The sequence below is a fragment of the Corvus moneduloides genome, chromosome 5, assembly GCF_009650955.1.
Source record: "Corvus moneduloides isolate bCorMon1 chromosome 5, bCorMon1.pri, whole genome shotgun sequence".
In the NCBI taxonomy this organism is placed as follows: Eukaryota; Metazoa; Chordata; class Aves; order Passeriformes; family Corvidae; genus Corvus; species Corvus moneduloides.
In genome coordinates, this window is record NC_045480.1 from 41566879 (window position 1) to 41593473 (window position 26595).

At 38.1% G+C, this 26595-nt stretch overlaps 1 protein-coding gene across 2 annotated transcripts in view; it reads right to left on the bottom strand.

The window, feature by feature from the left end:
- Window positions 1-26595, bottom strand: part of PPP3CA (protein phosphatase 3 catalytic subunit alpha) — a 173381-nt gene that overhangs the window by 18645 nt on the left and 128141 nt on the right. For both annotated transcript variants that reach the window (XM_032108583.1, XM_032108582.1), the window contains exons 4-10: window positions 23378-23489; window positions 22008-22153; window positions 19930-20069; window positions 13450-13527; window positions 11514-11608; window positions 3262-3387; window positions 557-631 (exon numbers count right to left, since the gene is read on the bottom strand). In XM_032108583.1, the coding sequence (XP_031964474.1) occupies window positions 557-631; window positions 3262-3387; window positions 11514-11608; window positions 13450-13527; window positions 19930-20069; window positions 22008-22153; window positions 23378-23489 (772 nt within the window). The remainder of the gene's footprint in view (window positions 1-556; window positions 632-3261; window positions 3388-11513; window positions 11609-13449; window positions 13528-19929; window positions 20070-22007; window positions 22154-23377; window positions 23490-26595) is intronic.

Consider the following 26595-nt stretch of genomic DNA (forward strand, 5'->3'; position numbering starts at 1 on the left):
AACTGACCATTTCTCTCTTTTTAGCAGCAATGTCAGGTTAGAACATTTTCTCTCTGTGTTTACATGCCTATTATTAACAATTCTATTGCTTTTTAAAGTCCTTTAGACACTCAAGCACATCAAAAGAGGTGACTAAAGGAATACTTCAAGTACAAGTCTTCCAAAGTCACAGTACCAACGTTTTGGGAAGGAGCTCTGCAAGAAGCTTACTTCATTGTAGGAAGAGTATTTCACTGACATAATTAAACTCACTGTGAGAATACCTGTGATCTTTTGCATGAAATCATCTGACCCCGTTGTGGCAACACAAGCCACATTTTGTGGAGGAACATAGAGTTTTTAACTAGAGGACCGAGATGAAGAAAAGGGTTAGAACAGGGCAGATCCATTAATTCTTTCTGAAGCACGGTCAGCAAATCCATTGGAGTCTATCACAACAGCAGCTTTCAGTGGCATAGAACTCAACTGGGACTCAGAAAATTATTTCATGGTTAGTAAATAAACTTTTAAAGTAATTTCAAGGCAAACAATCTCAACCAAGGGCAGAGGCTCTTACCATCGAATCCATCTTCCTCTGTTCCCAGTTCATCATCTGAGCAGATGTTCAGCACGTTTACCAGCATCTCTGTCACTAAAATGGAAAACAAGTGCAAAATGTTGATAATAAGCTTCCTTGGTCTGTCAGAGAGCCAACTCTAGCTGTAGTAGTGTGAATGAAAATTGAGTGCAATAACAGCACCCACTTTTTAAACAATAGGACTTGTAGTAACAGAAGCTGAAAGTGTCTTGTGTAGCTAATAAAAAGTACAAGTTTCCATAAATATTTTTCCAAATACTATGAACACCACAACAAAGAGACTTAAAAAAAAATCTGCTAATGATCTCTCTTTTTGCTACTGTCAGTGAAGTAGGTAACATTTGATTTCTCCCCCTCAACACTTTTTTTGCCTTTCACTCAACTTGGGTAACAGAACTGACCCCTCTCCTCTTGCTCCTAAATTGCAATAGGATTTGACTTCCCTGCCCAGTGAATGGGAACAACATTCCAGTGGAAAAAGGTGCAACAAGAGGAATCATAGAGTATTTCTCTATTTATCCAGGTTTTGTACACTACTTACAGTTCAACAAAACATTAACCTTTGTAAGATGTCCTCAGTGTCCCTTGAATTCCAGGACAAATAGACCAGACAGTGTACATTCCTTATAGGAGGAATTAGCCTATATTCAATAGATATATCATTATTGGAGAATTTAGACTATATTCAGCTTGCTTACTTTGCAACTTGGGCACAAAAGGGTCAGCCACAGGCTGTCCCTACCCCGGCCTCATTTCTTTCCAGAAAGACAACTGTGAGACACTAACCAGAGAGCACACAGAGTAAGAACAGTGAAAAAAATGACCCCACCAAAAATCAAACCCAAGGAAATGCAATTTAGAGAAAAAAAAAAAAAAGCTGAAGTTATGAGGTAAAATGTGAAGCCATTAGCAGATTAAGAAAAACTTCACTACACTTAAATGTAGTAAGCAACATTAAAAGTGTTACCAGGCTTGTCTAGCCTTGTACTAGCTACACAGGTTGAAACTTTTAATTTTTTAGTCAAGTAGTTATTAAAATTCTCTTCTGTGACTACTATGAAGGCTTGGAACATTAGAAGGGTGGGACAAAGCTAGATTTTTTCCTACTTTAGTGAAGGATTTAATATTTTCCTTTGACAGTATTAGTGGAAAGACCTTCCACATTAATAACAACCAGCGAAACTAATAGCTTCCTACCTTGGTTGGCCTTTGAGGGAAAAAATCTATATTAAAAAAAAAGGAAATAAATAACAAGCTTACATCCTTGAATATTGTTTTGCATAGGAAGGAAAATAGTGATTTCACTTCTTTGGGCTCTAAAATTCCCAAGAAATTGGTAAGTGTGACCACTGGAAGACATGAAGGAGAAAAAAACACCCCCAAGACGTAAGACGAATGAGGAACACCATGGTCTCAGAACCTCAACAATTCTGACCATGCATGCTGCAGCCTCACCTGAGCAGGCTGCTGATGGGAAGCCTCTGAACAAGCGACCTCACAGAACATCTTACAGGGCTGCAACATGTGTGGAGAACATGCCCAACCTAAAAACAGCCTGGCTGAGTTTACGGCCAAAGAAAATTAAAATGTTTTATCTGCTTCACAAGAGCCTGCAACACGCGTCAGTGAGGATTATGTCACGTCTCCATTAGTGCAAACAGCTGCCTATTCTTTGTTAATCCCTGTTTCATTGTCTATCTGCTTTATTCACAGAGACCTCAGGCGTCTCACCAGCAGCTTTCCTCAAACAAAAGAGTAGCTCACAACAAAGCTGGTCATGACTGCAGGTAAGAGCCACAGCTGGCTGTATTTCCAGTTGTCGATTAAGAGAGAACTGTTATTCCAAGCAGCTTTTAAGAGTTTATCATAGTTTTCTGGCAGTAATTGCTGTTGCAGCAATACTCTATAATGGATGGATCAAAGCAAGCCTCATCTCGGGCACTGAATAAAATGACTTGGGGTTTAGGCAGTTTGCATTCTGTATTCATTTAATATGCTAGACCAAAGTATTTTCATGCCTTTTGTGTGCTTGCCATTCATACCACGAAACTGCATTCAGGCAACATCAAGAGCATCATGTTTCAATAAAACATCATTTGTGTTCTTTAGGCTCTTCTTGCCAGCGATCAGGCACCACGTGTCCTGTGCAGAGAAGGGGCTGAGGAGCAGGTTTTCCTTCCTACTGGCATCCCTCTACTCTCTCCAGGAATGGTTAGCTAGACTGGGTCTTAATATCACCAGCTCTGTGTTTCTGATGAAAAAGCAACCCACCCATAAAGGTAACGTGAGTAAAGATGTAGCCACATGTAGTGAAGCCTGTTGAGATGTCCCTTGAGCAGTAAGCAATACCTAAGGGAATGTTCAAGAGCTTATAACAGAAAAACAAATCAGAATTTGTTTAGTGAATGCACCTCTGGCCTGCAATGCCATAAGATCTATTTCTGCAGCAGAAACGTGATGGCATCATCACCTGGAAGGAGTGGAAATTATAAAAATATATGAGAAATGTGATTAACCATTGGTAATTGCTTGCCCCTCTCAGGCCCGTTTCTACAACTTTGTCCTCAAAAGCAAGACATCTGTCTTCAAACTATTCTTGCCCTTCAAAATAAATGAGGCCACATGCACAATGACTATGACACAATTTTGCAGTTTTTATGAACAGAACCAATTTCCATACATACCCTTCTCACCAACAAACGGCAAGGACCAGGTAAATACATCCATGAAGTTTGGAAGCCAGTACGGGTGAGGGGAGCAGTTGAACTGCCTGATATTCATAACATTGTTCTCGTATTTCAATACTGCAGCTAGAAGGGAGAAAGAAAAGAAATAAAAGAGACGTCAGCCATGTGTGTGACTGGCTACCAGTCCAGGAACACTGACAGCATGCACAGCCCACAGAGCTGCTCACCAGCTTCCACCCTCTTGATCCAGTGGCAGCACCTGAATGCTAGTTACAGTGAAGTGTCAGTGAAGTGGAAAGCCATTTTCAGTCTGAAAGCAGTGTCATCAGCTTTCCCTGGCACTAAGATGGGCTGGTAAGTGAATTAATATCTCTGAGTAGTCAAGAATGTAAGCTCTGCAATCTGCCACCAGTGAGGAATGAAGCAGAGAATTCAGAGCCCCCCATTTCACACAGTTATCTAAGCTCCTCACAACCATATCTCCATGCTTTGGAGATAACAGAAAAAAGCATTTATGAGTCAGAGTTTGAATGCTGCACTTCTAATGGACATTTTCAATGTACTTCATTCACAGTATTGTACAGGAGATGACGTTTCTCACATTATTCAAACTCTAGGCACTCAAGACTGTGCCCCCTGTAATATGAATCAATACTAATAGAATTTGTCTTGCACCATTTAACATTCACATCATTCTTGCCAACACACAAACACACAGACTACGTCTGCTCACAGGCAGAAATACAGGTATTTATGCCACAGCCACTTTTTAAAGCACTGCACAAAGTTCAATGCTAACTTTTGTTAATAGTCTTCAGGCTCATATCTGAAATGGTAATCTGAAAAGGTAATTTTGAGATTACCACCAAGGTGACTTAAAGACATGAAAGTCTTTAAACAATGCAGTTACAGAAGACTGCATGCAGGATATTTAATCAATACAAGTGACAAGAATAGTCAACACAAAAAGAAGGTGTATCATTCTATGCTTTCCCCTTTCCTCGAGCCTTCCCACTTGTGCTTCCCCAGGGAAGAATATAGTTCCAGGGACTGGTTATCACTTAATAACCAGGAATAAAGTTGCACAACTGCAATGTGAGACAGCATTGAAAGAAATGCAGTGTTGGCTGAAGGGGATGAACAATTTCTTCCAATTATTTATCTCTTTTCACTGACTGTGTGTCAATCAGAAAAGAAACCTTTTCTTATGCACTAGGCTGTTGCTTCACAAATATTTAGTAAGACATTAAATGTCTTCCATTTTGTGGCCAATGAGAGAGTCCAGAGTGACTTGGGAGTTTCTGAAACCTACTCATTGACAGACACAGAAAACAGCTTGCTAGCAATAATGTGAACTTTTGCCAGGCAGACATCCTCCACTTAAATAAACCACATTTGACTCTTGGCTCATCCCAGCCTGACAACTTGCAGTCATTCTGCTGCTCAGTAGAAAAAAAAAATGGCTTAATACTGCTATTAGCAAAAATGAGAAAAGTAGTGTTGATGCTTTGAGTATTTCCAACACTTTTTGGCTGAAATCACATGCAGCAGATCGAAATTCATTCTTCTTCTATTACAGTGACACAGTTGCAATAATAAAAATAAATAGTTTGTGGCTTTACAGAAAAAAAATGAGTCAAAACTACACAAAAAGGACTACTTAATGGTGGTGAAGATTCATTTAGGACTAAAACTTCGAATTCACCATCTTAGTTGAGGTAGTTCCCCTTCCTGCTACTGCAATTTATCTGTTAAGTCTATTTCTAAATTCTGTGAAATTTGAATAAATAATTTTTACAGGGAACTTTTAAAAAAAGTTCCTCTGAAAAAGCCTGAACCATATGCAGAACAGTTGGAAAACATAAAATTAAATAAAAATGGCTTTAGTTTGGTTGTTTTCTTTGAAAGAAAGATAGTTTATTTTAAGATTACTATAACAAAGAAATCCTCACAACACCTTATTAATTTATATACCTGAATACTTTACAAAAGAAAGTTCTGATTATTGTATTTTAAAAAATTCTCCCCTGTAAATGACCTTTACATCTCCTCAACAAATCACTTCAAAATAACATTATATACAATAAAGCAGAGTAATAACAGAGAAGTCTTCTAAAATAACTGTCCTCTTGAAATAATAAAATAAATTAGGGTAGCTACTGGTACCACTGGTACCACAAATACTTTTTGGCATTTTCTGCTAAAAATCTGTAATTTACATGCACAATGCACATAAAATATTTTTATTAGGTAACTAATGAAGATGATATTTAACATGAAGCAAAATGGCTCTTGTTATGATTGACTTAGTAGCCAGAAGAGGAAAACTTCCTCTGGATCATATAGGAAATAGATAACAGTAAGACTTTCCCTGAGCTTATCTGTCCCCATGCTTTCTTTTGGTCATAGCTCTGTTTTCCCTCTCTGTTGGCTCAGAAAAGGTTAGGGGTTTCACCTCTGCTTCATTTCTTAGCCTTTGCCTAAGATGCTACTGGAGACCTAGCAGCCCTGAAAGAGTACACAGCTTTTGAAGGTTATGAGAGTGGAGGTCACAAAGTCGCTGATGGAGGAGACAGAAGTGGGATGGGTTCTTCTGGTTATGAAACCCGTAAGAGTGGAAAACCTGACTCTCTCCAACATTTGCTTATTATTCCAGTCTGCAACCTCAATACTTTTCTTTCCAAACGCATACTCAGACAGATGCTAGCAGACCAAGCCACCAGCCATTATTGTGTATAATCGCCAACCAGGGCAAGAATCTTATTATTCTTAACAGACACACACATTTTAACCTAATTCTGATACCTGCTGTTGTAAGTAAGTTTCAAAAGCGAATGTTTTGTAAAATGAAGATGTGCAGATAGCCCAAATGACATTACACTTCTTTCCAATGCTAGGAAACTGAGATATTGGATGCTGAAATGACATCAGAGTGAAATGAAGCACTAATGCAGCAGGCAAAGGGCAGTGGTACTGTTTAGCTTTAAGCATTTAACACAGCTGCCTAAAGCTGGAAATATGGATGTTGAAAACTGTGCAGGTAAGGAACCTCCTTCCTTTGGCTAGAAATGGAGACAGCTCTTCTAATCTTTTCGGGGTTAGATATAGCACCTAGTGCCTCCTTGGTCTTCCTCAGTTAAAGAAGAACCTGGAACAACCGTGTCACACCTGTCACATCTGAGTGGATGTCTCGGACCCTCTGGCATCTCAAATGGTGCTTTAAAAGATTATATATTTGGAGGTAGGTTAAGGCCTTAAGCAATGTGAACAACATTAAACTGGTGTGACAGATAGTTCAGAATTTCTCAAAGACATTACGTATCCTGCTTCATGATCGGCCAAATCGTTTTGCAGTGTAAATCAATCGATAACATTTCCATCAGAGGAAAAAAATAATGAGCTGGTAGAAATACTAGCCCAGAATATTTTTAGATGAACAACCTAAAAATATTTTTAGCGAACCATTTAACTAATTTTCTTTTAATTTTCATTCAGAAAACTCATCCTGCATTTAGAAAATGAATCAATGAAAAGTCCCTCAAATTCTTCACACCTAAGAAAGAATTGAAATTTCTGATTTAATGCCAAATTAACTTCAGCATTAACTGTGCAACTGGGAACACTGCCTTCTCAAGACGAGTTGCTAAGTAACCACAGCATTTTCTGCCCAAGTCAGGTCAGGGATAAGGGTTAGCAATATGCTCAAGGAGTTTAAACATTATCAAAGGACAACAATTATTTACTATACAAGGTAATGGTCTAAATAATCCACTACAGAAGTGAGGATAATTGCAGGTGGAAAAATCTTTCCTTATAAAATTCTGAAGATTTTTATTTTACATGTGCAACTGCATCTTGCAAAGAAACAGTGAAGTAACATTCAAGATTTTATCAACAGACTGCAAAAATCACTTTTGGAAAACTTCTCTGCATCAGCAATGAGATGGCCTAGATACCCTGACAACTCCTCTTTAAAGGCTTTTGTTTCCCTGACAAGAACTCATTACAGCAGCAGAGATAAGGCATTAAAGAAAACTGATAGGGTAAACAGAGGTTACATCTCTTTTCTTCCCCTCAAAGTGCTAGTATTTCTCAAAGATTACCCTTGTCTTCCAGGTATATTACTCTTTTTCCAGACGAAAATAATTTTCCCGTTAGATCCATCTGGACCAGGTACACTTCTTAATGTGTATCCATGGTATACTTCATGCTGATACTTTGCACACACTTCACTGACATATTACTTATGATACATTAACAGGCATACAGATTTACAGGTGGTTTTTATTTTTCTACTGTCCCAAACTCTCCTGCATACTTTCTTTTCCTGCTTTTCCTTTCAGAAACAACACATGTATGTTGCAGCATGTTGGAAGAAACTTCACGCTGGGGTTTTTTTTAATAACTTTGGATTTTCTGGTGGTTCTCTCTCCACTACAAACTCTAATCTTTTAAAAGTGTTCAAAAGATAATAGTGTCTTTAAACAGCAAGTTAAAATTGCTCACTCAGACAAAAAGCACACACTTACTGAAGTGACAGCCAGACACGAAAATGCCAGCATTACCAGTGTTTTGCAAATAACTTTTCTGCCTCCGTAGAACTTCTGCAGAATCTTTCACTTGATTTTTTTTCTTTTCTTTTGAGGGGTGGGGGGGTACATAAGCAGCATTACAGCAAGTCCTAGTTAAGGCATTAAGAAATCCTGAATGCAGGAACGAAAGTTTAGACATGATGCAAGGCCAGATCATACCATACGGTAATATTTGGCACCCTCTTTTTCTGTTGCTATTGAGAATTCCTCCTAGTTACGGGCACCCTGGAACACAGGGGTAAATCTGTACTTACACAACTTTCTTAGAGTTTCCTGAGCAGCACAGATGATGTCTGAGGCCCTGTAATCACTGGTAACTACCACAATCCAATTAACATTTATCTTCTTGCACAAGCTTTCTCTCCAGAAGCAGTAGTCTTAGAAGAATCATCAATGCACTGGTATTTCTTGTAACAAGTATTAATAATAATCTTAAACTATCTTTATCTTTATGCCTTTTAATAAAATAAATGAAAGCAGAAATGTCTGAGAAAGCTATGAAGACACTGAACAGTAGCTCAGAAGTTGCCAAAAACCATATAAAAATTCCTTCCCTTTGCCAATGCTCTCCATTATAATGAATATGGAAGGAATTAATAACAGTAACAGAGAAGGATAATAATGGAAAACGGAGGATATGAGGCTCCCAATATCGAGGCGGTTTCTGAGTCTCTGAATCACCCCCTGAAAGCCTCTCTCTCTGTCTCCATTAACTACAGAGGGAAGCCCTGACAGGAGCCTCCTAATTGAAAAACCTCCCTTTGGCACCCGAAGCTGTGTGTGTGTGGCCCGGGGCTGTGACAGGACCCACAGCCATGTGGTGCACAAGTAACACACACAGCCTGCACGAGGCAACAGCCAGGAACCAAAGGATACAGACAATTCCCTTCGGTGCCAGAATCCAGCGGAGCAAAGCCAGAAGAGGTTCCCATGGCAGATCAGCACTGTGAGACAGCCCATGCAAAGGCTCCCTGGCAGCATTATTAACAGCAGATACGCTGAACATGGGCATGTTTGGTTAGCTTATCTTCAGCTCCTCCTGTTAAACCCTCTTTTGCACTGAGATCGCTGCCTCCCTATTGCTCTTTGAGGACATGTCTGATCCCAGTGGCTGCTCTCCAGCAGGGACTGAAGGAGCCCTTGGACAGAGTTGGCAATCAGATCTACTCCTGAAGTGCTTCGAAGAAGCTCAAGAAAGTACATCTATCTGCTTTAATGGGTACAAGAACTATCAACCTGGGGTAGAAAATGAGCATTCTTGGCCTCTTGCAGCTTTTTAAAAATTGTGTTTATCTTAAACAATGCTGCATTTAAAAATTACCCATTTCATGTCAGTGGGAGGTGGAGCCTCTCAAGAATTTACACAGGGTGGCTTTGTTGGCTGACAACCAGAGGAACACTGGGAATGCATACTAGACAAGAAGGGACTTAGTAGTAGGAGAGTAACTCCTTTTCCAAGGACTGACAGTAACCAAACCTCCAGACGACCTGTAAAAATCAATCAGGTTCTGTACCAGTGCATGATGAGTCAGCTAGAGCAACTGTCCTGACAACACCTCTGGATGGAAATATCTTCCTCTGTCTCCTGAAATCAGTCAGAAACTGTGCTCTCAGTGAATTCATCTGCTGCAAACCAAGGAAGCCAACAAGTAATCACATTTTGGACTCAATTCTGTATGACAGTGGGTATTTTCCTTCAAGTGGGAAGCAAGCACCTAGAGATTACCCAGATAAAGATGTATGAGCAACGCAGCATGAAAAACTATGCATGATGTACTTTAAATGCCAAGAGCCAGTGCCATCAGTCACATGAAATAAAGCGTCAAAACTTCTAATGAGAGAAAAGGAGGCAGATAAACTCAATGGAGATGCATTACAAAGCTGCTAAAGGTCAGCCTCTGAATTTACAAGTCATATATTAAGGAGTGGCACATGGGTGCTGAAGTCGCATCAGTGCTGATTTGCCTGAGCTCACTCTGAGCAGGTATTGCCGGCAGTGCACACCAACTCCAGTTGTGACCACAGATAACCAGCACCTCTCACCAAATGGTGTACAGCCTTCCATCAAAATAGGCTTTCCCCCACATGTAAGACCTGCCCACCACAGTGGGGCATCCTGGAACAAGGGAGATGACCCTCTCTTCTGAAATGGAGATAATGGAGAGGCACTTCTCTTTACCACCCTAACTCCATGGTTTCAAATTCAAGGTTTTGAACATTGTAAATCATTGCTTAACATTAAACATTTGCCTTCAAGACAAAGTTTCACATAATTCATCCATTGCCTTCACTGCACAAAACTGCTTCCATGCCTAAGAAACAAAAGGTGAACACTTTCTGTCACCTTCCTTGTACAGACTTGTGATCGCTCAGCCTTCGACCCAAAGCAGCCAATCAGGAGAGTAAACACAATTCTCCTCCAATAGCAATGATCCTACCCAGAAAATTAACATATTCCTTGCTTCAACTTGCACTTTTTAGGTTGCTAACAGAGCCCCTACATTATTAACTTTTACAAAAGTAGCTACTGACAGTTCTGCTGGCATGGTTTTGCAGAATAACATATTAATTTTTTCATAAGTTAACGGGAATATTGAGAATACTGAGGTGTACAAACCCCATTATCTACCAGTGAAGTACTTCCTTCCCTTGCCTACAGTTCATGGCATAAAAGCTTTTAGATTATAAATTTTATAATGCAAAATGATGCCTGAAGAAGTTTTCTTTTGCAAGTTTAAAAATAAGTATTGCTTGCTTCCGCTGCAAACAAACATCCAGATTAAAAATATCCCTTTGCAAGAGAAACTGATCTCTGCAAGGGAGCGACTTTCAAGAATATAGTTGAGAAAGAATTATTTTACTTTGTTCACAGAGGAACACAAATACTTTTATCATTATGGGGACTAGGAGAAAGTAAACAATACTGCTCATTTCAAAATATAGGAGGACAGGTTTATTAGAATACTTCATTTTTAGAAACATGATTCTTTTTTCCAGTTCATTAGAGATTTCCAGGAATGCAATAAATGAATAAATTCAGAGAAGCTGCAAAGACATATTCAGTGGGGCCTTTATAGAGTGACCAGTGACTCTTATTTCTGCAGTAACCGTTTTTTTTTTTTTGGCTATTTATATTTAATTTTCTACATATCAGTGGTCAAGGATTAAAAACCCAAGACGTAAAGGAACTTACATATCCATCCCATGCTTTAACCATTGATGATCTGTCAAAATTTAACTGGTTAGACAGTTTGCACATACAAACTCCAATAATTTTATTGGAAAGAAACAAGGAACAGATAATTAATTGTAAGGAACACTGGGCTCTAAACATCTCCCAGAGCATTTCTTAACATACTTCTCTTAGTTAATAGAGCTGTTTTAAGTTTTGCTTCCCATGTAACATTTACTTAATAACTTGCAGTCAAAATGAAGAAATATCCTAAGGCATATTAAAATACACAGTTATGTTCAGAGGCATACATCTGCCTGTAATAAATTTAATTAGATTTGTATTATGTAATAGGTGGAATGGGCATGAATAAATAGAGGAGGAAAATGGGCATGAACTAATAAATGAAGGAGTGAAAAAACACCAACATATTTGAGTAAACAGGAGTACAGTCTACGGTACATTAACAGGAATTAAAGTCTTACCTTTGTTATTGTATACATCTAGATAGTTTGGTGCTGAAAAAATTGTGATTAGCGAAGGGAAGCCTGTTGTTTGGCTTTTCCTGTACATACGATACCTAAGAGGAAAGAGAAGATACTAATTACTATGCAGTGTTGAATGTATGTTTGTCACTGACCACATACAGTGCAAAAAGCCCCTAGTACATTAGTGCTCTGGCTGTTAACAAATGCCAAGACTGAAAAACATGCACATGAGCTACTGAAAAGCCACGGGAAAGAAGTATTTCCTGCAGACTTTCTCATTATAACCATTTGACATGAGCAGGGATCCACACTTGAAGTTGTGTCTCTGTCTGAAATTCAGTGAGCCAGAAGCGTGTTTTGTTGTGAATTTGCTCAGTGCCTATCCCTGGAGCCAGAGGGCCTCTACAGGCATGCAGCCCAGGACATTCATTCCCAGACTTTCCCTCTGTGGGACTGCGGGTGAAGCAAGCACCAGCAGGTGCCTTGGAAGGGTCCTGCATTCAAAAGGAAGCGTGTGTCCTCCAGGACTCTCCTGCTGCCTGCCCTCTCTAGGCATGGAAGCGATGGCAAGGCCAGGGGAGATGGAAGGTGTGAGAAGGGGAGGGGAAACAGGGCATCTGATACTTTCAGTGCTGTGTCTAATCTTATCCACTCTATTAGTCAGTTTATTAATTATCTGCATGTTTTCACTGCCTAACCTGCCATATGAAAAATGAAAGGCTTACTGGACCAACAAATAATCGATCAAGCATTAAACCTGCAAGTAACTGGAAAGAAACCAACCAAACAGTTCTTAGACACAAGTACGCCAAATACTGCTCTTTAGTCCTAGGCTACAAGTAACCTAAGAATTTAGCGAACACCCACAAAAGTTGCACTGAAACTGTTGTATAGCTTCAATGCAATCTCTTCTACAAGATTTTATTTTTCACCCTTTATTGGAAAGCAATACAACAAAAATGAAATTTCATTACCCTTGTGTATTTCATGCTAGGTGTTTCTGGCCTAGTAATAGCTTGCTTTTAATTGCATTACCATTTTGAAGTTGTGACAATTCAAACATTCAGAATAGCTTTTCATAAGCACAGTGAATATTGACCTTATTCCTACAATGCTGCTAATTTATCTTTTATTGCCATTCAAGTTGGGTAAAGTTTTTACCTCCAAGCAAACACAATAGTAATAGTTTATGCATGATATGCGAAGTTATTTATTCAGATTCCAATCCTTCATTAATATTTCACAAGTATGGTACATTTTAAATAAGAGGAATTTTTAAAGTAATTTTTTAAAGCAGCACAAAAAATTCTTTAGTTGTAATGACAATAGTTTCATGGGGAACCATCAACACCACCTGATGCTTGACGTGGACTGTTTTTTGCATACAATGGCTTTGACTCTTTGAATTCATTAATGATACTCCTGCAGAAAAATTTATGTGCCTATTGAGTTCCATGATTTTTTTTTTTTTATGAAGTGTAAAATCAGGAGGCCCAAAAGTTTCAGGTAGCTGTGAAAGACTTGAAAGATGTTCTGGTCTTCGTGAGCCAAATCACTTCCCTGCATCATGGCAATCAGTGTGTCAAAAGACTGGCACATTTGCAAATCTTTTTCTGAAACGAATTTGGTTTTCTTTCCAAGTCTGGCATAAAAAAAAAAATTTGGTCGTTTTATATGACTTAAAATCACTAAGGCTAAGTAAGTGGCATATATAAGGATTCATTAAGTCTTGTAACTCACTAATAATAATGTAAAAGACACTGTAGTGCCAATGTGTATTTTTGTAGCATTAGTAAAAAGTAAAAAGTGAGAGCTGATGCAACTTATATTTTCCAGTTCTTTCTTACTCATCTGTTCTTAATTTCTGTGCTCTGTTCATTATTATTATTATTATCATTATTATTATTATTACCCCCTCTCCACACATACTTACCCAGCATCCTGGGCTTCATGAGCTCGGAGTATGGATAACAAGTTATTGTGCTGTAGGAATTCACATACAGCAGGGTAACTGTTGGAAAGAACAACAGCGCCTGTTATGGCATTATCAGAAGTAGCACACAGAGCTCTAGCTTTCAAAAAATGTATCATAAAACATGCATCATTCATTAAATCAGTGCCTGCTCTGCAGGCAGATTTCAGTAGAGAGAACACTACCAGCAGTATCTTTTTTAATCCCACCCCATAACTGCTTGGAGAGGAATGCTAGAAACTGCAATTCATTACATAACAACAATCAGCCTATGGCTTGTCAGAAAAAAGGCACTTTCTTTTATTACTCTAAGATTTACTCTATTCCAAAAAAGCAAAATGTAATACAACAGTTGCATGTAACAGAAAACCTCACCCACTGACTACTGTATGCACTGGCTGCTTGTGGACACCAGAAAATAAGGTGGTAAGTGGAGAGAGAGGAAAAGAGACAGAAAGAAGAAAGGCACACCTATCTTCAGACGGGGGATGTTTATCTTCCTGAACTTTATCTCCTTTAATTATCTTTCCCCTAGGGAACTTAAAATGTAAATCCTGTGACTTCTGAAAGCCCAAAAATGTGCACATTGAATACATCTGTACTAAACGTACTGAGCAAGATAAAAAATAAAAAATCTCAACTATACATTGCACAAAAAACTGCTGTCCCAGGCATGATTTCACAGACCACCTTAAGAGCTCACTTGCAATCAGTTAACAGCCCCATCAGTTTCTAACTTCATGCACAAAAAGGATGAAAACATATACACCCTCCTTCCCCAATCTAATGCATCATCTTCCTTTAGTTTATCCAAGAGAAATTCTACTACTTGCTTCCAGACCTTCCTGGATATTTTGAAGCGGAAATATCATTTGCAGCTAGAGGCTACAAACCCAGTGAAATGCTATATTGCTGTTTCTGGACTTGAGCCACATAGCATATATTCTCAGATGCAGGTCTGGTATTTGGAATTGTCTAAAAAGATTGCCATTATAAAACAATTTCAATTCCCAAATTACGTGGGGTATTGTTTTGGCAAGTGCAATGATATCAAATGCTGACAGGCTGCCATTCAAACCACTGGCAAATGAGAACTGATTTGCATACATTTCTTTTCATAATTAATTGTGACTAAATGTAGACTTATGGTACATTTTGTTTAGAAATTTTTACATTAACTTCTGAAAACTGGGGTCTATCACAAAAATCTGTTAGACAGTTGATTATGTTCATTATCAGTGCAGCTGCTCAAAATGTCTAGGCTATTACTTTTTTTTTCCTCCATAGTATTCTTTCCATCCAGTGTTAAGTACTGCTTTAAAAGAAGATATAATGAAGTGGTAAAAAATGCTCCTAAATAGATATGATAGGTTCTTCTTTCAATTTCAAGTACAAAAGTGGTGGGTTTTTTCTTGCTTAATTATCTTATTCTTCATAAATCAGTGGAAAATAAGACTTCTGCCAGCAGAACTTGGCTGATTCTACAGGGCCCACATCTACAAAGGCAGAGATGTCACACAGTGCTCCATGCAAATTTACATAAGAAGAATCTGCCTGTCTTCTTTTCTTCCAAGTGAATAGCATGGGACCTTCAATGTGCCAGCTGCCCCATTACCCAGACCACCACAACCCATGAGCAGTCTACCTGGATATTTTATTTTGAAAAAGGCAAAGCAACTTGCAGGCATTTTTCTTGAGCTTCTTGTTGAAGCAGGGGCTGGGGAGAAGCAAGTTTCCAGTATTTGCAGCTCTTACATATGCTATCCAGCATTTCCTTAGTATCTGTTTGCTTTATATTAAACAATCTTCCTCAACACAAAAATACATGTCCTAAAAAACAGGTGAAAACAAGAAGTCCTACAAAGAGCCAACAAAACAGAGATTATGGCAAAAGTTATCAGAAACAAACTTTTACAGAAATGACTTCTGCTTGGAAATCTTTTTTCTAATCTTTTTTATTAAAATAACTGACTTGCAATCAAATTCTCTACTAGTTTTTCAGACAACTACCCTTCCAGAAACACTCTCCTTCTTGCACTGCTTTGCAGAGCCCGGACTGTAATTCAGATGAGCCAGAAATAAAGCAGTTGGCCAAGAGGGAAAACAAACAAACAGAAATCCCCCACGCAACAGGCTTTTCCAGAGCGACCCAGCCCCCTGCCTTCATGTGTCATGCTGAATCACGGAGGAGTGGTGACTCAGAGGGAAAACAAAACACCTCTCTACTAAGCTAGAGAGATGTTATTCCCCATGGAGTATGTGACTGTGATATTCCCTACTTTGGCATCCTTCTTTCGTTAAACTGCCTCATGCATTTACTAGTTCTGAGGTCTCTTTTGCATGATCACTGATTACTTCTGAGCAGTTTTAAAAGAGAAGCAATACTTTGCTAACGTGAACCAAAATGACAAATGTTTTCAAATTGTTTTTCCACCAGTAACTGGAAAAAATAGATGGAATTAACATGATTTTTTTCATATCCCTCATCATGCCATTAAAAGAGAGGCATAAGCATTTTTTTCAAAAGAGAATTCAAATTTAGTCCAAAAGCTTCTGTAACATTACATGCACATATAAAATAGGTTTCCTGCAAAGTCCATTGGTCTCATACTTGAGTTTCCAAAGGCAAATGCTTTTGCTGCTGTGCTGTCCTAAGCAGCTCTCAGAACATCCCTTTCCACCTGCTTTTTCTTGCTCTTAGCTTTACTGTCTGCAGAGCTGCACTGGGAAGTGGAACAGGGAACTGCATGGGATTAGAACAAATAAACGCATCTTTTTTTGCAGAGTCATTCTTTTAAAACTGGATGCGTTCCCAGGCCTGATGGAGCACACAAGCAATTCTACCAGTATATGTGGGCAGATAATTTGAGGGCAGCAAAAAGTTTCTGGCCCGGGAGAAGGAAGAGTGGAAAAGTGGGCAAAAAAATCTGTCTAAAATGCTGCTACTAAAAATAAATTCATACAAATGTGCCTCCCACCCTGAACTTAAACACATTACAGCCTGCAAAAGCTTTCCACAGACATTTCTTTAGTCTTTGCATATTGACAAACTTGCAGATCAAGTACACCACTGAAATCATGTGCTTGTGGGCTAAAATTAATATTCTACCCCAGAGTATCTGTAAGGCTGAACCATTTCACTGCTCTCCAAGGCTGGCAAATGTTTCATGAACACCTCCAGGGAGAGTGACTCCACCACCTCTCTGGGCAGCCAGAAGTGAAGCTCTTCCTGGTGTCCAACCCGTTTCTTATAAAAATGCCTGAGAGTTACTGTATCACTAGCTCATGAAAGAAGTGCAAAGGGTCACTGGCAGGATCAGTACAAACTGCTAAGTGCAAATAAATGTTTGCTAGGAAAATTCAAGGCAAGAACTAGATAATCTGGTAAACAGGAAAACATCTTTACTGGCTGTATTAGCTGAAAAACTGTGTGTCTGTGGGTCTAACATCACTCTGGGACAAATGAATTCCCTCTTGTTTATAACCTACTCTGAACACAACATTATTTTGGGTATGGAAGAAAGAAAAGTTTTAATCATAATTAAAGAACAATTTAAACAACCAGCCCTCCAATAATAATTTCTACTTTTTCACAAAATTGCATCAAACATGACCACAACTACAAAGGACATACAATTTTAAATTTCAGATAGGAAAAATGAAATCCCATCCCTATCACTTTTTGTTCTCTTTAAGGTACAGAAACTTTAATATATTTTCAAGAATTCCTTATATTCCACAGTTACCTTTTCACTTTGGCATTGTGCTATTTTGACAATCCACAGTGCAAAATGCTGCTAGATGCTAAAAGTGTGCATTAAGTGTTGACTCTGAGCACTTCTGAAAATCAGGCTATTTTTTACATCTCTAAATGACAAGTTACGCCTATGGTTTCAAGATCTAACACTTTCCAGTGCTAGCCATAGCAGTTTCAAGAACTCTTACATAAAGGGAAGTTTCTTGAAGAAATACTGGATCAGCTTGAAATTAAATAGGCTCTATGAGAGTGATCATGTAAGAAATGCAGTGAGAAGCTTGTCAGACTACTGTAAGCTACAGTCTTTATACTTTCTCATACAAGTGGCCCAACACTTCACAAATGGTTTTTGGCTGAATGCAGAGGATTTCATGCACTACTGAGATAGAAGGTCCTGTTAACCTGTTGCATGCACAGTTAGAAAGCCACATTACTGTTATTTTCCTCATAGCATTTTTGTATTAGGAAATAACTTTAGGTCAGAGCAAAGTAACTTGCAACTTGTCATTATAATGAACACCTCTGATAAATAAAAGTTATTTATTACAGATATTTCCTGAAATTGATTAGGAGATCTTAATCATCTAGAAATCCTTTTGCTGATTCACAGGCACAACCTAAATCTTCCTGACCTTCATTCAAAATCCTCATTGCTAACTTTTTACTTTCCTTTCTGGAAATGACTGAAGAAACTTAAGAAATTTTATTCAGTGAAGAATAAACACAATCATTCTATTAACAGGCATTCTTGAAGGAGGACTGCATAATTCAGTCCTTCCTTTACAAGCTGAGATGCCTGTTTAGGGAAATTTGTTCCTTTACTCAGGAAGTAACTAGAAAAGGCAAGGAAAATTAGACATTCCACACTGATGGATACCTTTTTTTACCAGGTGTTATCATTAGACAAGCAATTATTCATATTCCAGGGCAACTAGGCACTTCTTTTAAAATGAATGCTTGCCTTTATATAATCTCAGATAACATGACTCCAAGCTAGCCTTCTGACTGAATCATTAAGCAGTTATATGTCCCTCACATGTGGCCTGATAATTAGCTATCTTCTGAATACTTTCTCTTCTCCTGAAACATGCACTTTTCTGAACATGAATCGGGACACAGACTAGGTCTGATCTATTTTCTGGAGGAAACTGATATATATTTTAAGGAAATTTTATGGCAATTTGTATGAAGCAGACCTGTGAAAAAAACCCCCAACCTAAATCTAGAAGTTTTTCCAGTATATAAGCAGCTCTATATTTAAGCACAAGCCATGTTTGCCAGGCTGTCCATGAGGGGAAATCACTATTACTCCTCCTGTGTGCAGTGCCTGGGAGTCTCAGGTACAGTCCAGCATTTGCAACCGCTGCTGAGAGAACAAGCCATGATTTTACCCTTCAGCCATAGCACATTTCTGCACTGATCAATTGTTTGCAGGAGTTTGACACCCCTTTCATGACGAGCCCAAACACATCTACTGAGCACCTTCCAGACGTCATGGACCCGAGCGCGGCCAGACTTCCCCACCGGAGGCTGGTGCCAGCAGCCCAGGCTGCAGTGCAAACTCCTCTGTTCTTAGCTGGCCCCACACTGCAGCAACTACAGCTCCAAGGAAGGAGCAGGATATCTCATTTCTGAACATCAAGCCATCTGTTACCTTCCTGATAACATTACCAACAAGGAGGTTGATTCCAGCAGCTCTGTCACCTGGTTACTTGTGGAAGCCATTGATTTACTTTTGATATGTTACTAAACAGCTACACTCAGCTGTGCTCAAGGTGAGATTTTCTAAGGCAAGTGAAAGAGCTGAATTCTTCCCTTCTGCTGAGTTTGTTGAGAAAACTTAGACTTGTGTGTAACTAGCATGGGCTGAAGCAGAACTGCCTCACTTCAAAAAGTTCAACAACCTCTTAATATTTCAATAGCATCTTCACATTTCTCCTGAACAAAAATGGATTTTTTAATTAATATTTCACTGAATACATTGCTCATTTTGCCATTTAACCTCCCCTCCTGCTAGTTTTGCTACTCTGGCATCCTTATATGTTGTTCTTAACTACCATAATAAAAAAAAAAAAAAAAAAGCCCAAATTCCTTAAAATCCCCACACTGTCAGAGGAAGGTACATACATGTTTCTGCAAGAATGTTACAGGCATTTGTCTGCATTTCAGCTCTTATTAAGTCCCATTTAACAAATGCTCTTCAAATACTGAACTTCTTAAGAAGAATTATTCCCAAACATGAAAAAAAGTTTGATCAAACTGAGAGGAAAAAAAAGTACCCCTGTGGGCAAAATCACCATTTTTATTTACTCTGCAGAACAATAGGTAATCAGTTTTCAATGCAGGCATCTTTCACTGGAAATTAAGTTTTAATTTTCAAACTAGAAATGCAGTTATGTACCCCTTTTTAATAGTGACACATTCATTCTCTAACTTACAAGAACAAAAATAAGTAAAATACACAGGCTTTTGTGAAAAAAATTAAGTGATTTAGAGTTTCTCCACTGTGGCTTAACAAAAGAGCTTCAAGTAAAGCAAGCATGAATTTATCTGAAAACAAGGCTAGCTTGCAGAAAAAAAAGGCCTAATTAGCTAAGTAGTGCCACAAAGTTCAAGCAAACATTTACACTGCAAAACCAGAACCAGTTCACCTACAGAAATCTATTCAAAGTAGTAATGATCACCTGTAGAAGTACGAGCACCCCCTGACTGTGTTGTGAGTAAAATGTTCCTGAGTCTTCTCGTTTCCAAAGTCCTCCAATGGGTCTGACCACAGGATGTCACACATAGGTCCATATGCAGGTGGTTCCTTGAATCGATCTAACTAAGAAAAATAGAAGACAAAGAAATACTAACTTCTTTCAACTATGTATCACAGAAACACTGAAGCAAGATTACTGTAGCTCAATCCATGAGCAGGCAAACGACACCCATAGCAATCTGTTCTTCAGCTTTAAAGCAACGGAGTTTAAGTAACAGCAAAACACTCCTTGCTAACACTGACAGGGGGTAGAAGCAAGAGATATAACTGAAAATTAAGAGATACAGTAGATTCCCATTCTACATGAATTTTTGTTTGCTTTTTTTGCCTTTTCTACTGGTTTTTGCAAGCATTCCAGTGGACAAGGGAGAATATAGTAGTTCTGTATTTCATGATTTTTCAAACCTTACAGCATTCAATTTATGTAAGTGGAGCACCTCAAGAAAATAAAGTAGTTATTTCAAAGCAAGATCTCATTTAGATTTATATATATTTTCACAAAAAATTGTATCTAAATATCAAGACAATATCTCTGCATTACAGCATCTTGCCATCACACTCCTGTTGCTCCCATAACCTTAACTCTAATTTGGCAGCTAAAAACTCCTCTTTTTGTTCTTACTATGAGTATTTAAAGCTTCAAATTACATAGAATCATGCTGCAAATAAAATGAAGTATAGCAAAATAATAAAAATCAGTATTCTCCTGCAAAACTCTTTAATATAAAACCACCATATGCTATCTAAAGAATTCTTTCATATAAGAACAGCCTTATTAAGATGGATGTATGAATAACGCTTGCAGCTTGAAACATTCTCTATTTTGACCAGAAAGATCAAGTGATGATTCAGTAGCTAGTAGATACCTTCTCCCCTCAAAAAAAAAAAAAAGTTCAAACAGAAAATATTGGTTTTGTACGTTTTCAACACTCAGAAAGTTTTAGTAAGAGACCTCTACAATATTACCTTTGCATTCTCATCTTGACATATTCACAGCATACTTACACTTCTATTTCAGCCCTCTCCAACTAATGCTTATGTAATTACAATTCATTTAAATTAAACAAAAGTTCATAAATATGCAAACCCAATTTCTGCTGATTGCCACAGATAAATAAACCTGCTGGGTTGGGCACGGGGAAGGTGGAGGTGTTAATGAACCTAATCTAGAATCTGAGAGCTAAACAACTTTACTCTGCCATTATGTTGTTGCAGAGCCAGCTAATTTTTAGGCAGAGTATTTTTGTTTACTGAGATTAGTGAACCTTTACCTCAGAAACAAAACTTTGCATTCAGTAATTTTTTGAAGTGCAGTTAATATCTTAAGCTAATTGCTTTGAAACAATTAGTGGCTCAACTTGGGTTTTTTTAAACTATACTAATTTCTTAGTAGACTACAAATTAACCTCAGAATATAAATTACCTTTTACTAACTTGAAAGCTCAGAAATATATATCCATGTTTGCAAGTCTCAAACAGCAAACAAGAAATAAGCTATTTTTTTTTCTGCTGGGAACACTAAGAATGAATGGTTTAAATATCTCTTTTTAGAAGTATCAACTGAGATCTCTTCTACAAAATACGTGAATAAAAAATTAATCCTTGATAACATGCAACAACACTGGATTATGTGAAGAAGCTGTGTTTGACATTGTTCTCTGAACTTTCATGAGATTTCTGAGAAACTTCTCAGAACATAGGCATACAACAAGCATGAACTTACTAAGCCTCACTTACACAATCTGCAAGGCACTCAAGTGCAAAACTATTAAAATACGTCAGGACCTATTGAGAACGAAGCTTTGACTATTTAAAAAAAATGCCGACTACATTCACTGCAATCATAGGATCCCTTTCTGTTACATCTTCTAAGTATTGTGAGGTTATTCTAGAGCTATTTTCATATCTTCTCCAAGAAAGCACAGAATGCTTAACAAGGCACAAGGAGTCATCAGATGGCGTGCTTACATTGTGCTAATAGGTAATACCTCAACGACTTACTTTTCTGATGTCATCTAAGGTGTTGATCTCCGGAGACAAGCCACCATGTACACACAGGAATTGTTGGTTCATCAGAGCAGCCAAGGGAAGGCAGTCAAAGGCATCCATGCAGGCATCATATACACGTTCTGAATACTTGATTTTACCTTTTAAAGATTAAGATGGTAACCGAAAGTGCCATCAATATTCAAGAGGAAAAAGGAATATATTTAATATCTCAAACTTGTTCTCTCACTACTTTATCTGGTATTGAGGACTGTACCCAAACTTTTACTTCGTACAAAAATATCTTCAGGATTTTTATTATCCACTGCTGGAAAACTTCTTCCTATTCTGAGGTGAAATTAATAAAAGTTTATAATATTTTTTCTAAGAAACTGTAAATAAACAACTGAATATACCATTATAGTCTACCATTTCCACTCTGTATGAAATCTGAAGAGCAAGCCTTAAAACATCTGCTGAATGATTATCATCATTATCACTCAGTATACTCTCTATGAAATAGTCAGAACTTTAGCCTAGTCCCTTATAATTAATTATCTACAGAAATGCCATTATGAAATGAACGAGGTGGTACAATGAAGCTGAAATGTTAATTTACCAATATGCATATTAAACTCAGTAAACCATGAAGCCTTTGAGCCAATTAACATTTCCTTTATCCCCAGTGTATAAAGGAAACATAGACTTACGGCAGTAGTTTCATCTTACAGTGCCTCAGGAAAAAAAAAGCTTCATTGTGCAGGTAAAGGTCTACATCTAATGAGCCTTTATGTGTCACTGCATCCTTTCTTGCAATGCAGAAAGGAATTCATATAAAAAGAGCATATTGAAAAGTTTAAGCCTACACACTGGATAAATGTGAAAATGCTATACCTACAGGAAAAAGAAAAACCAAAATAAAAATTCCTTGCGTTTTTCTCCTGCTGCATGAGATGAGGCCCTGTGAGATGCCACCTCCTTAACCAGCAGTCAGGAACCTCTCACAGCCGCCAGAGCTGGCATGACAGCAGGTTTTGCCTGCCAAGCTGCTGCGTGGGGCAGCAAACCCTCAGCTGCTGCAAAAAGCATCAGCAGCAGTACATGTTTACCAAGGCATCCATGCCCAGATGGACCCACAGCAGCCCCAGGATGCTCCCAAACCAGGCTGGCAAGCTCAAATGTGGGTGGGTCTAAGCCCTTCCATTCCACACCACTGCAAGGTGATTGCCCTCTCTGAGAACAGGGATTACAATTTAAAATTAATGGCAGTTAACATGAAAAGTACATGAAAAATTACTGATAGTGAACCAGTATCAAATACTTGCAAAATAACAAATTCAGTTGGTGAAAAAGGAGTTGAGAGGAGAAGGATAAGGCAGACTTACATTCTTGCTTAAATGTGAAATACTCTGTTAAATGTCTACATTCATGGTTCCCACGAAGTAAAAACAGTGTTTTGGGGTAAAGGATTTTCAAGGCCCACAAGTACAGCACACACTGTGAATGAGAACAAGAAAGAAAAATAGAATTCATAATTAGTGACATTACACATCAATTTACATTCCCCTCTATCACAAAAAACTAGCAGAAAAAGTAAAAGTAATCTGTGTAAAGCATTTATTTTCAACTGATTAACTTCATTCTCCACAGTACATTCAAACACTTCTCTGCACTTCAGCGTGGACTGGCTAAAACTTGTGTGGGTATATTCTGATAGAGTTTTACACTTTTTGCTGAGTGGCACCTCCCTGGTCAGCTGTGCGCTGCCTTCAGCGGCCCCAGCTCTCACACAGCAATTGCTGTGCATCTCTAGAATGAAGTATACACTCTCCACCTGGAAAGTCAGGCAGAAACCTTCCATGGAAACAATTTCACCGGAAGACCTGCGTTTCCTGGCTTAAGGAAAATTTGCCTCAGAACAATTTAACTCACACTTCAGGAAATACCTCAGCCTTCAGAATTACACATTTTTTACATGAAAGCTTGTTCCTTTTTCACTTAACATTGTTCTCTACATACAACTGTGGTAAAAAGATCCACAAAGCTCTTGCATTAAAAGAAGTTATTACAAAGCTTTTATAATGCCTGTTCTCTTTCCTAAAGATTTCTATTTGAGATTACATTTCTTCTAGACATGCTTTTAAAGATAAAAAAGAAGATTTGGAGAGGCTAAACTCTGCTCAGACCTCTCTAAACCACACAATTAAAATACTTGTTTTGAAAACAAACGAACAGTTCCAAGAAAGTTGATGGAAATAAAACCCATTCATCCCATGAGATGAGCCCACTGCCTGCAAGGACACTGTACAGACCACCATGTCCTCTCAAAAACAGGAGCTAGAAAACTGTCGGAACGGTTTTTCCTTCAACCTTTCCTTGCTTATATGTCCATGAACTGCAGAAATGCTGCACAAGAAATAAAAAGTGTCAAAAAAGACCCCACTTTCATTTACAACTACTTCCTAACACTCCCCTCTGTTCCACTGGAAAAAAAATACCATTTTATTTAACTTAATAATCAATAGATTGGAAATTCAGAATGTACTCTATGGTTTCAGATTAGAACAACATCAGCATTGTTACCAATGTAATGCCTTTACATTATAGTGTGAATTCCTTTCTACAATTCAAAGTGTCTTGAAAAACAGTTGAATAATAACTTTAATCATCTCAACATGTAGATTCAGCTCCCCTGTTCGCTACACAGTCAACTTATAAGAAAAAAGGAAAAGAAGGGATTCAACATTTTAATGTTTGTGATCACACTATCCATAGATAATCACACAGCAGCAGGGGTTTTATACTACTACTCATTGTTTTGAATTTATTACATGTAAACATCTGAATGCTCTGTCTGTTCTTTATCTGTAATTTCTGTTCGTCTACTCAGAGGTTCTAGAGCCAGAGGAAAACACCAAAACCACAGGCAATATACTCCAGGAATGGCAAAACTAATTCTCCCCCTTAGAAACACACAAAAGGCCTCCCAGCTCATGCCAATTCTTCCGCCTCCCTGGCGCTACTGCCACTGCACAAAGCGAGAAGAGATGTCAGAATGCCAGGGAAATCATGCTAAAATAATCCAGCATGGAATTGTGGTGTTAGGTCACAGGAATCATGTGTTGTGGCCCAAAACAAAGGGTGTGCCTGGGGAAAGTCTTCTGTCTCTGTGTAACCTCCAGCAGACTTGAGTTTGAGGGTTTCACTCCAATGGGGCAAGAAACCTGCTCTTGTCCACACCATCAGAGCAGTTCTCAGTCTCTTTGATGATGACTCCTTCATTCCCTCAAGAATTTCCAGAACCTTCCACTTCTTTAAACTTACTAATGCAAAAAATTTGATGCAAATGTTTTGAGACAAGAAGTTTAAAGTGACACCCACATCCATGCAAGAAAAGCTCCAGCTTTTAAAGTCATATCCAAGTTACCTTAGAGCTTCTAATCCTGCCAAAACACCTTTGGAAAAGAACAATTGTTGATTACATGAAATGACATAAAAAAAAAAAAAAAAAGGTGGTTTACATTGCCCTCGTAACTAAGTTTTTCATTTTCCTAAAGCTTTGGCAAGATTAAAACAAGCACTCTGCAACTTAAAATATTATTCAGATCTGCAAAGCAGGGAAAATAAGGAAAGATGGAATTTTTATCTTTTTGACATTAGGTACCTGCTTTCATTGATGTCCCTACGTTTGCTTATCACAGGTTTATTTTTTCTTTTTTTCTATGCTTCCTCTGAAGTACTCATTAAATGCAGACAGAAGATAACAGAGAATCAGTACAGTCCAGAAAGTTGCATTTCTCTGCCATTATTCAAGCAACATAAGCCCACCAATTCACATTTTGTGTTGATTTCAGTAGTACTATATCAAAGGTTTATTTTGTTTAGATGATTACTTTAATTCTCTCCCTTTTCTTTTCAGTAGTCCAGTGAAGTAAGGTTGTAATAGTAAATAAGAACTAATTAGCAGATTTATTTTTCCAAGGCAAACTAAACAGCAAATATGAGGGCAGTGATTTTCATGGCTTTTCAACTTACAGTCATTTACATACAAAAAACCCTTGTGTCCAAACATGAGCAAACATTCTGGTTTTGATTTTTTCCTGCCTGTACTTTGCATATCATAATTCTTACCAAAGTCAAAAGATTTATGATAAATTTGCCTTGTTGAAAACCTGAGCTTGCAGTCTTTAAGTATTTCATAATACTGCTTCCCAGTCATAAAATTTTAAAATACGTTTTTTCCTTCAACTTTTTCATTAAGAACATACTAAACACCAGCTCTGCTGTAACTCTATGCAAAATGTTCAGTGGGGACCTTGCGATCTAGACATCTGTAAGGTATTTTTTGCCTGTTTCATTTCATCCTATCAAAAAAACTATTTATAGAAAAAAGTTACAGCCCTTAACTGAGGGCTCTCAAAACCCTGCTCACTTGGTTAGTGCCTTCCAGCTGTTGAAATAGCAGATATGTGAAGTTTGTAACAAAGAGGTAATCTGTCCACCTCCCAGCTCCCATAGTCAAGCTGAGTCAACCTCCTGCTGAGGTTCTGGCAGCCTCAGCTTCAAGAAAGAAAAGGTCTGTGCAATCAAGCACTGTGTAAGC